The 12,689-nt window shown below is 37.4% G+C and overlaps 1 protein-coding gene across 8 annotated transcripts in view; it reads right to left on the bottom strand.

The window, feature by feature from the left end:
* Window positions 1-12,689, bottom strand: part of LOC127655194 (collagen alpha-1(XVIII) chain-like) — a 130,171-nt gene that overhangs the window by 54,862 nt on the left and 62,620 nt on the right. For 3 of the 8 annotated variants that reach the window (XM_052142840.1, XM_052142839.1, XM_052142837.1), the window contains exon 1: window positions 2,788-3,026. The exons of 1 other annotated variant lie outside the window; for it this stretch is intronic. In XM_052142840.1, coding sequence (XP_051998800.1) covers window positions 2,788-2,962 — 175 coding nt within the window. In that variant the 5' untranslated portion in view covers window positions 2,963-3,026. Of the gene's footprint in view, window positions 1-2,787; window positions 3,027-12,689 lie in introns of those variants that run through there. 4 more of the 8 variants (XM_052142844.1, XM_052142841.1, XM_052142838.1 and 1 more) reach the window with 3 other exon arrangements.

Consider the following 12,689-nt stretch of genomic DNA (forward strand, 5'->3'; position numbering starts at 1 on the left):
AACTGACTACATACTCAGATTAAAAACAGTGTGCATTAGAGAATGTGCATGTGCATGTGCTGAGGCGTAATTACCTATCCTTGACAAATAGCAGTTCTCAGATTGTTGGTTGAATGTGGGGTATTTTTATTGTAAATTGTTAGACTATTTCTCATGGATATAACCACAGACTAACCACATCTATAAAACTATGATTATCTGTGCAATGAACATGCAATTTTTAATACAGGGAGGGGTCTCACCAATTTTCATAATTGACTAATTCGGTCGGTTGTTTGAACGACTATATTCAACTAGTCTATGTTAAGGAACATAATGTATAATTAGGCTCCATTATGTTCAACTGACCCGATCAGACACCTTTTAGATGGATATAGTTGTATATCGCAATTAATTTAATAATTGCATCTACCATTAAAGACTCCACCACTAAAATATTTATGTTAGTACTAGTAGTCGAACCTACTAATCGACTAGTCAGTTGTTACATGACTAGTTGTTTAGTCGACCACACTGGCACATTCCTAAATCTTACATCACACTCATTAAAGAAACAGTTCACTCAAAGATGAAAATTATGTCATCATTTACTCACCCTCTTTTTGTTCCAACCCCATTTAAGTTTCTATATTTTATGGAACAAAAACTATTTTATGCAGAATTCCAGCCTCAGTCACCATTCACTTTCATTTAATGGAAAAAACGATGATAGTGAATGGTGACTGGTGACTGTTACATGGAAGATAGAAAGTCATATGGGTTTGGAACAACACAAGGATGAATAAATGTTTCATTTTTGGTTGAAACTAGGGTCATGCTCCAACTGATAAAAAAAGTTTAGCTACCTTGAACAATATGGTCTTCAGCAAATCCCTTTTTATAGCTAAATTAGATATACTTGACGGATTAGGCCATGAAGTGTACAATTGTTACTGGATGTGTGCAGGGCTTCATGACTTCAGAGTTCACACACCTTTTGACCAATGAATATCCATGAGTGATTTCTTGTTCTATATTTAATAGAAATTGCAATTACAAAAGCAATTTCAAGCAAAACATTTTTTTTTTTACATTTGAGCAGAAATAGAAAAGATACATTTACAACAAAAAATAGAATTCATTACAAGACTTTTCCAGGCCTGAAAACCTCAACTTTAAAATGCCTTGATATTTCCATGTTTTCCATGACAATGTGAACCCTCAAAGTCCCAATGCACTAGAAAATACAATCACATAAACATGCAAAGACTAAATTTACTGTAGTAGTGCCATGCATCATCCTCTGCTTCCATACAGTTTAACAAGCATGCAAAGTGAATGCGTTAAAACATATCTCCCCCACCCACACACAGACACCTTTGATTGCTTACAACTGTTCAGGATCTCACAAAACTTGTAGACAAACAAAAACCCCTCCTGATTGACAAACAGGTGTTACCGGTTGAAAATGGATCTCTCTTTTTTTAAAGGGATAGTTCACCCAAAATAATGAATTCTGTCATGATTTACTTTTCTTCATGTTGTTCCAAACCCATATGACTATGATTTATTTCCATGGAACACAAAAGATGATTCTAGGCAATATGTAAGACTCAGTCACCATTCACTTTCATGCCATATATAATTTTTTCTCTACAATGAAAGTGGATGGTGACTGAGGATCTCATCTTGTGTTCCACAGAAGAAAGAAAGTCATACAGGTTTTTAAACAGCATGAGGGTGAATAAGTGATTTCTGGGTGAGCTGTCCCTTTAAGAGATGCCATTCTAACCGGCCTTTAACTTTCTGGTTACTAACTGACAAGCACTGATACACATCTTGCTCATCTTCGGGCAGAGAGTGGCCCTCCACAGGGAGGCGACCCTCATCCAGGAGCTTCCAGCAGGAACAGCGACAGGGCAGAAGGGTCGCCTCCCTGTGGAAGCTCCTGGATGAGGGTCGCCTCCCTGTGGACCCTCATCCAGGAGCTTCCAGCAGGAACAGCGACAGGGCAGAAGGGGTGGCAATCCAGGAAGTCCGCACTGAGGTGTCAAGAGCAGGCAGAAAAAACATTCCAAACTATGGTGGCAGAATGACCGCAAGAGACACACCCACTCGGTCAAGACCACTTCATCTTCCTCCACACTGCTTTGATTTAGAAAATTGGGCACCATAAAACTTTCCACTCACATTCTGGTGCAAAACGGTAAATCAGAATAAATCAGCAAGCAGTGCGGGGATTCAGGGACTGTTGAAATGCTATGACAAACTGCTCATTTTCAGAGGTTAGTAAATTATCTGAGGCAGAGTATTCAAGGTAATACTGTGTCATGTTATCAGAATTATCATGCTCGGTAGAATTACGGCCATTTATATTAATGTAACTGCTGACATTTTTAAAAGAAACATCAATGCTTTCACCACCAATGCTAGTGGCCGTCCACTCAACTGTGTTGTTTTCATCCACCTGGTTAATTTAGCTTGAATTAGTGTCCAGTTTGAGATTTCCCACATGAACACTTGCATTTTCCCCAAATATACCCAACAGCTTGGTTGACATAACATAGAAATCCTGGCTTTCAAATTGAGAAGATCCAGATCCTGATCCAGAGGCATATTCAGACTCTGAACCCTATCTAGATTCTAACTCTGCTCTGGACAATAATCCCGAGAAACCCTCCACTGCAGTCCTTGATATGAACTCTGATTCACCCTCCCCTTCTGACCATTCAAAATGATCTGCATTTCCCACATATCTGCCAAACTTTTCACCCTTTTTAGAGACCCCAGTTATAGAAGCTCTTGTACCTGCGGTTCTGGCTGGTTCTGACCTCGGATGTGATGTGGCCCTTATGGTAGTCAGGTAGGCCGGTGTTTGTGTGCCCTTCAAATTTTGCTTGGAGTCATCAAACCAGAACCAGCCATGAGAGTGCTGTATCCTTAGGCACAACAGTGAAAAGAGGCAAAGCCTGAGCTTGGACATCCCGTTTAATTCCAGTCAATTCAACAATTCAAAGTAGATCATGTAGCTGACATGCCCTCCACCAGTAATCCACACCACAACAGAGACAGACTCTTCCCTGGCTTACCGCAGAGTCGCCACAATAAGCCCACAAGTCAGGGAGAAATGTTTAGAGGAGGAGTAAAATATTTAGAGCAGGGGGCTCATTCATTATTGGCCAAGCTCAGGACCTTTCCTCCCCCGTAGGGTTCCTGCATCTCCCCTTTGTCTCTGTACTGAAAGAGAGTCTGATGATAGATTTTCTAACTGAAAATGCCTGCAAGGCATCCTTTTGTGTATGCCGGTGCTTCTAAATGCTCTCACTGATGGAATTTAGGGTTACTTCAACTTACTTTATAGCCTTTATAAGGGCACAAAAATTCCAGAGTCTGTACCCCTTGAAACACTGGACACTTAACATGCATCTTGTTTTCTTTCGGCTGTGTATAAGAATCAACATATTACATTACACCATCTCTGCAGTGTAAAGGTGGCTATTCAATATGAAAATAGATAGAATTGGAATTCAGTATACAAATATGGCGTCATCACATTTGGTTACACTTTAAATGCCTCAAGTTCTCTCAAAGTAAATCCAAAGTACATTTTCAAACTTTAATCTTAAATTTCTTTAATAAAAAAAGTTGACAAAAACCAAAACCCGATGGAATTAATACACTCTCACTGAAAAATCAAACCAATTCGCGCAAACTACGTTGGCTAAATCTTATGGAATCGTATGAGTTGACTGTTTCAACCGCCAATCAGGTTACTCTCACTCGTCAGTTTATAAAATGCAATAGTTAATTCTTCCGACATACAAAACATACTCTTTACACTTCAAATCATCCTTACAGACCCTACTGTATGGTTTGGTTTAGATATGGGGTTTGGGTTAGGGCATAAAATGAATAAGCATGTACACAACTTGTGACACGCAGAACTTTCACTTACGCATTGTACAAATTCGTATGACTTCTCATGAGATTGGGTTGGATAGCAAAGCCTACATAATGTTACATTTACATTTATGCATTTGGCAGACACTTTTATCCAAAGCGACTTACAGTGCACTTATTACAGGGACAATCCCCCCGGAGCAACCTGGAGTTAAGTGTCTTGCTCAAGGACACAATGGTGGTGGCCATGGGGTTAGAACCAGCAACCTTTTGATTAACAGCCCTGTGCTTTAGCCACTATGCCACCACCACTCATGTTGACATTATCTTAAAAAAAGTTTGAATGGAGTCTGAAGTGGGCTGAATTTATTGAAGTTTAATACTTCCTAACCACACTGTTTAAGGAATATCAAAACAGTGCTGTCTTGCAAGCACTGTTATTATTATTCTTAAGTTAATGAATTGTGTAACTGCCAATCAATGTACTTTTTGCAACCTATTTATACAGCTTCCCTATTTAAGAGCCTTCAGGGTAAAATACACAATGAAATTGGAGTCACATTGCAGTTTAAAACTTTCTTCTTTTCTGAGGTATACTTAACATTAAAACACTTCCCTCCATTCTCTCAGTATTCTGAAAATGAACATGTTTTCCACTTGGCTGCAAACCATTCTGCAAGTTTTGCTTATGGTACAAACTTTCATATCCTCTTGTAAAATACAGAAATATCATAAATAATTTCAGAACTACTTAAATGAAATTCAAACTGTAGCTAACTCCAACTAGAACAAGGTATCTAAACGTGCTCACTCTCAGCACACTGGCTGAAACCACCCCCATCCAGTCAATATAAATCTTGTTCTCTGGCTCTACCTAACAATTAGTTTTAACTGAGCCGAGCCTACCTCTTGTACTGTGCTTCATGCAGTGAACAGTTACAGAGTAATCCAGAGATTTTGCTCTTGTTCAGACTGGCACAGACAAGCCTACGATAGCTGGTGACAGAGACCTTAATCATGGTAAATTACTCTTCTCTTTAAGCAATGTTAAAAAATTGTATAATTCAACTGAGAAAACTTACAAAGATACAAACATACAGTACAACAATGGTAGTTGTCTGAATCTTAAAAGGGATAGTTCACCCAAAAATGGAAATTCTCTCATCATTTACTCATCCTCATGCCATCCCAGATGTATATGACTTTCTTTCTTCTGTAGAACACAAAGATGTTTAGAAAATATTTCAGCTCTGTAGGTCCATACAATGCAAGTGAATGGTGGCCAGAATTTTGAAGGCCCAAAGAGCATATAAAGGCAGCATAAAATAAGTGGGTGAGAAACAGACCAATTTTTATGTCCTTTTTACTATAATTTCACCCCAGTTGGAGGCGATTTGCACAAAGAATTCAAATTGCCAAAACAATAGAAGAAGAATGTGAAAGTGAATTTTAAAGTAGAGATTTATTGTAAAAAAAAGACCTTCAATGTTCTGGTCACCATTCACTTGCATTGTATGAACCTGCAGAGCTGAGATATTTTTCTAAAAATCTTAATCAGTAGAAGAAAGAAAGTCACACACATCTGGGATGGCATTAGGCTGGGTTGGGGGTTGAACTGTCCTTTTATGTTGACATTGAATTGATTTGAGTTACAATTTACCAGTTTTGGTTTATGAATGATTAAAACCAGAATGATTCAGTTTGATTTGAAACACTAAACAGCGATTTGATTCATTAACTTTTTTTTAAATGCATTTAAAGGATTCTTATTAAAGACTCAAAAGACTTGCCCTAATGTATCCTAGCCATGAAGAACAACAAACCACTACAAACTGTTTACTGCACTAAGAGTAACTCAAAGGAATGCATATAGACTATCTGCTTATGGCATATAGGCTATAAATTCTGTACAACAAAGAGTGGAATACAAACAACAAGACAAGAGAGAAGCAATATGGGCTATGACCTGAATTTAAATGTATTCTGTATGCTGATAAACAAATGTTACCAGTGAAATGGCACTGTTTTAGACTGTTTAAGTTTATGCAGTTAAAACATTCCAATAAGTAACTGCTTTAATATCTATACTGTATTTAAGGATGTATATATTTTAAATATCAAAAGCTAACAAATTGTGATTTCTTCAAATGTTACCTAAAGGAAGATATTTAATCTATGCATCAAGAAAAACTGATACACCTCTAATCACTAGATATTCTACCCCTCAATAATAGGACAACTACAACTTTATCATCAAACATGACAAAACCCCTTACTTTACACCTCCCCAAGATAGTACCGGGTCACAGAGACAGTAATACGCAAGGCACAAGTCTTTTTATCATGATTGAGATTAAGGACAGTGACAATTCGAGGGGCTCAGTTCTCTGAAAGCAACAAAACAACATGACAAGCTGAGCAAGACTGAATAAGGTTTCTGTATCTAGACTAGAGTTTAGGCTGCAATGTCAATGGGAATGGTGCATCACAAGAATGTAGGAGAAAACGCAAGGGTTTGTGAAACTTTTGCTGCAACGCACCCTGTCCTAGACATCTGTTGACCAATGAGAATCTCACATAGGTGGGATGTGTTTTCAGACATCCAATTTGCTGTATTTCTGCTCGATTTGAAAATGACCAGGTATTTCCACACCATCAAAAAGAACCTTTCGCATTTCTATCTGCAAAATGCTCCATCAGAGCTTTCTCTAGTATGTCTATTTAGATGTGTCCCTCCTTTTCTTTAAAGGAACATTCCGGGTTCAATACAAGTTAAGCTCAATTGACAGCATTTGTGGCATAATGTTGATTACAATTTAAAAAAAATATAATAATTATGCTCGACCCTCATTTTCTTTAAAAAAAAAAAAAAAGCAAAAATAAAAATTAGAGAGAGGCTCTTACAATGGAAGCCCTAACCTCACAGTCCTTTCCTCAGCACACCTTTAGGGCCAACATGTTCTCTGCAAAGATTGTTTGGTGGATGAAAGCTGTGCACACATCAGGATTACATTTAACAAAAGGCAGCTTGTACTGATTTCTGTTAATTAAAGAAATAGTTCACCCAAACATTTAAGTCCTGTCATCATTTACTGACCCTCATGTTGTTCCATTCTAAAAACATAAAAGGTGACATTAGGCAGAATGACAGCCTCGGTCTCCATTCATTTTCAATGCATCTTTTTTCCATGTAATGAAAGTGAATAGTGACTCAGGATAGCATTCTGCCTAACATCTCCTTTTGTATTACACTGAAGAAAGTCTTTCTTTTTGGGTGAACTATCCCTTTAAATTGAGCACTTCTGTCTTCTTTAGGGAGTGCACCATTTCTTAAATACTTTACTGGGATATCCTTTATCCGGAAGTGCCAAGGGACGGTAATAATTTGGAAAAGCCTCAGGCAAAAGATTTGAGTAGTATTTGCTATCAAAGCGGTTATTAATCACATTAGTAAACACACAAAGAGTTGTCAATTTGAATTTTAGTCAGAGGAGTTTGAGGCTCTCAGGATATTTGTGATGTGGTACCAGAATGGACGGGTGGCCAAAAACAACACCCACACGGCAGGCTTTAAGTCACACGCTTCTGCTAACTCCTGTGAGGAAATAATTGCCTGCCTCTCACTGATGAGAAAGGATACATTTAATGTCTTTATGTATGTTTGACTGAAAGGATTGTTTTTTTAAGAACATTTCTCCCCATCTGGCATTTTGTTTTTAATTCGGTAGTAGGGCTGGCCGATATATTGTAACAAAAAAATAAAGATATCCATATTTATTTTTAGCCTTTGAAAAAATTACATATACAGTATATCATATTTATTTTTTATATAATACATAATGTAAATTTCTTGTAAGAATTACAAATACAATAAAAAAAATCTAGATAATAAAAATAATCAAGGGATGTGCTTTGTGTTTTACACTAAATGAGCACAAGAAAAATTGATACTTTATACATTTACATTTATGCATTTGGCAGACGCTTTTATCCAAAGTGACTTACAGTGCACTTATTACAGGGACAATTCCCCTGGAGCAACCTGCAGTTAAGTGCCGTCCTCAAGGACACAATGGTGGTGGCTGTGGGATCGAACCAGCAACCTTCTGATTACCAGTTATGTGCTTTAGCCCACTACGCCACCACCACTTCACTTTATATTCATTAACACACATATGCACCAATATACCACTACAAATGTATAAAACGGATTATGTACATACATATATTTTTTCAAAATATTTTAGTATGTGTTAAATTCCAGACAAGACAAGGAATAATCTAAACTTGTCTAATTAAATATAATACAACAAATAGTGCATTACTATTAATGTGATATTCACAATGTGTATTCATTTTGTTATTGAATATAATTTTATATAAAATCTATTTAAAATCATTATACACTCACTTTGCCCTAATAAAGTGGCCGACATGGTCTTCTGCTATTGTAGCCCATCCGCCTCAAGATTCGATGTGTTGTGCATTGTGAGAAGCTATTCTGCTCAACTACAATTTTACAGAGTGATTATTTGAGTTACCGTAGCATTGCTGTCAGCTCGAACCAGCTCCAAGTCTGGCCATTCTCTGTTGACCTCTCTCAACAAGGAACTGGCTGATTAGATAATCACATGAATAAGTAGGTGTAAAAGTGTTCCTAATAAAGTGCTCAGTGAGTGTATATTGTCATTGCAAACGTATCATGAATATTTAATAGTATATTCTGTATTGTCTACTACGCTCATCTTTCCATTAGAGTAGTCCAAATAAGTTTAAATGAACCGTAGAAAACTCTGTAAAATAATTAAAAGGATGCTTGTGAATTTGAACAATGTTTTCTGTATTTCTAGGTGAGAGAGAATTGGTTGTGATCTTATATTTAAATACAGTATAGACATAATAACAGTGTCTCATCGTGTTTCCGCTGTCCATGTGTTTTTTGTATTTTAATGAGTTTAAATGTCTAACTTTTAGGACAGACAGAACAACAAAACATCATTAAATATATTTGTCAGGCTTTTCAACTAAAGTTTGTAATTACTTGGTCTAACAGCATTGAAGCAGACATTCCCACAGATGTCTGTGAATTTAATGGATCTTGAATCTAATTCTAAAGTGTGTAATCTTATAAAAGGAAATATTGACATAAAAAACTGGAGTATATCAGGGCAGTGTAAGAAATGAATTAATGTTCAACCGTGGTCCATAAAATAAAATTAATAAAATAAAATACAATTTCAAATATTTCAATAATTGAAAATTACTATAAAAGTATTATCTCAATGTTCTGGAAATACCCCATTTGTTGCATGTATAACATCATGTATGTTGCATGTATTGCATATATTGCATGTTTTGCAATTATAATACAGTATGTGTAATTCTGCTGAAGTCACGAGTACAAGCGGCCGAAATGGGCTTCCTCAGAAGGGTGGCGGGCTTCTCCCTTAGAGATAGGGTGAGGAGCTCAGTCATCCGTGAGGATCTCGGAGTAGAGCCGCTGCTCCTTTGCGTCGAAAGGAGTCAGTTGAGGTGGTTTGGGCATCTGGTAAGGTTGCCCCCTGGCCGCCTCCCTAAGGAGGTGTTTCAGGCACGTCCAGCTGGGAGGAGGCCTCGGGGAAGACCCAGGATTAGGTGGAGAGATTACATCCCCACACTGGCCTGGGAACGCCTCGGGGTCCCCCAGTCAGAGCTGGTTAATGTGGCTCAGGACAGGGAAGTTTGGGGCCCCCTGTTGGAGCAGCTGCCGCGACCCAACTTCGGATAAGTGGATGAAGATGGATGGATGGATGGATGGTGAATATTTAAAACAACACCTACTGCAGTAATGTGAATTTCTTTGAATTTTCGAAAAGTAGATTTAAAATGGAATTCAATTGAAAATTACATGGAGTTTGCTAACCCAACTCAAATTCAGGTATTCTGTGGTGTAACTGGTGAATTCTCAAGAGCACCACAGTAAGTGAGATTATAATTGTGTGTGTAATCCGACGCCAGCAGAACAAGCCAGAAGATACTCAATAGCCCCTTATGGTGTCCAATGAACTTTCTATGCATTTACAGATACAGCCAGTTTAAAATAAAACCATGCAACAAAGTGAATCTTATATGCAAGGACAAGGATTAACAAAAGCTGTAGACAACACAAGTCCTTTGTGAAAATGGGACTTAAAAGAGAAAATTCCTTTGTCAGCTACACTTGAATATAATTATACAAATATTACAAATTATACAAATTACTAAAATTACTGTACAAAAAGCAGTGATATCATAACATTTCAATACATCGATTATTGATTGGCACGTTATTTGTATCGATACATTTTATCGAGGCATCGATATATTAATATCAGCCGACATTTAAATTAGAAGCTTAATTTGTGTGCTTTCAATTCACTGCCTGATGCATTCCATTCAATGTAGTCTGATGTAATAGCGTTGGGAGACCACAAGTGGGCAACATAACATTTACTGAAGGCGGTCGTGGCATGGACGAGGCACAAATACATTACAAGCTGATGGTAGTCCAAAATTAAGAAGGTTTTTGAACTACTTCAAGAATTAATAGAGTGACATAGATGAATTTGCAGATGGCTTAGAAATGGCGTAATGATTCGAAATGGCGTATTTTAAGTATGCAATTTCCCTATACGTGGCCTTGAATAGGTCTTTCATTCAAGCTGTCAAATCACAAGTCGACAAACTTGAAAATACTGAAAATACATTGTGTAGGTTCAATGAAAGATATTATACACAAAATATCATCCATTAATTAATAAGTAAATAACAATGCCCTTTTATAATGATTTGGGTCGAATTTAATTGAAAGACTATGTGAGTTCAGCTCCGTGTCGATGCAGAAATGTTAACAGTCTCCGGAGATGGCGAGCCCATGGTGTGTGCATCCATATCTTCATAAAAAATTATTATTTCAAATTTTATAAAGTGGCATGTCGTCCGCCAGATGCGTTCGTTGCATGGCCCACTTTAATTAACCCTGCCGCTCACACTTTACCAAAGTTGTGTTGAGAAATATGTTTTAAAAGACAAAGACTATTGTGCAACGAGCAGCCCTATTTATGTCTGAAAAAAATCCTGAAATAGATAGTAGAATCATTGGGTAAATCTTTTGAATAGCAAAAAACGGCATAGATCCCAAACCTAAAAAATAATGACTGCTTTCAAACAGGTTTTTTAAATACTCCACCTTTCTTTCATTGGTCTCACAAACAAATAGCCCTGTCCCAAACTCACGCCATTGGTTGATTCATTGTTGCTATGTTGGTCTGGTCATGATGCTCAAACAAACAATAACAAATTTTGATAGCACCACAGAACCACAGTAAAAGCAACCTACAAATGGCTTCCTTAAAACATTTACACTTTACCTCTAAAGAAATGCACAAAGGAAGTCAAAATGTGTATGGAAGTTCAAGCTGCTATTCATGCATTGGGAGATCTATGGTGACTTCTGAGATCACTAAGGAACATATGGCAGACCCATTTGATGTGTTACTACACATATGTTACAAGGGGTTGTAACCCTGCACTGGGTCTCCATAAACCTGTGTCACCCTGATAAAACAAACCAACAAGGTCCAATGATAATATAGTTTTGTCTAATGCTGCAGGGCTTGTCACAGGCAGTGTGCACAACAAAAACACATACAGCCTGAATCAACTACAGAATAAAAACAAGCCTGAAAAATGTGTCCATGTGTTTTGTGAATATGTACATATATATGTAATCCTTGTAGGATAAAAAAAAAAAAAATCTATGTTGGAAATTAAAATGTTTTTAAAGGGATAGTATACCAAAAAGAAATTACAATTCTATTATTGTTTACTCATGTTGTTCCAAATCAGAACCACTGGGGTGAGTAAATGACAGGATTTTCATTTTGGGGGCATTCTTGTCTCTTTTAGTGCCATTTTTTCCCTGAGCCCTTGTTAACTCCAGACCCTGCATGCCATTACAGGAGCCTCTACTATGGAATTGAGTGTCAGGACAGAAGGATACCTCATTTCAATCTTCAAAGACTTGGTGACAATGACACGGAATGCCGGGCATGCCTTCATGAGACCAGTAGGCTTTTGTCTGGACCTCTTTGGCTGTCGGCTGGGTAGAGAAGTCAACAGGCGAGCCGCAGGAGGGCATTGACATGCTAAACGCAGCTTCTTCGGGGAGATTGCACTGGGCTGAGCTTACCTGGGGGGGCATCTGGCTGCTTTTTAAAAGTAATGAGTTTAGTTAAGTGAAATATCCTGCAGGGTGGTCTTGATTTTATCATATCTCAAAAGGTTCCAGCAGCCACTTCTAATCAGTGTCTTATTGTGTAATGACATATGTCATCTAGCTGTGCAAATGTTTTGCCATACTGTTTTCAATTGTATTGGTGATTGGTAGTTATATTGTTCCAAAAGAAACCTAAGGTTTATTCCTGTCACTTGACATATTATTATTATTCTTACCTGCTTAAGCAATGCAAATAATACTCACAAAATAGTTAAAGAAAATGTGACTTGCTTCATTATTTTGAGTCACTTTATCCCAGAGACACATTTTGAGTTTTATGCCCTTATGTAAAAAGAAAAGCGTTTAAATTATTATATAAGCCAACATTTAAATTATTTAGCAAATGGTTTGGATAATTACAAAGCTTAGACTTTCCTTCTTACAAAACATGTTTCTGAGTCAAAATGGCTCAAAATGTCATCCTGATTCCATGGAAATTCCATGCGCCAAAAGCAAGTTAAATGGGGTCCAAAGTCAAGCACCATATCAGGTGAGCTACCACGCAAGCTAATCA

The sequence above is a fragment of the Xyrauchen texanus genome, chromosome 14 (genome assembly GCF_025860055.1).
Source record: "Xyrauchen texanus isolate HMW12.3.18 chromosome 14, RBS_HiC_50CHRs, whole genome shotgun sequence".
Taxonomy (NCBI): Eukaryota; Metazoa; Chordata; class Actinopteri; order Cypriniformes; family Catostomidae; genus Xyrauchen; species Xyrauchen texanus.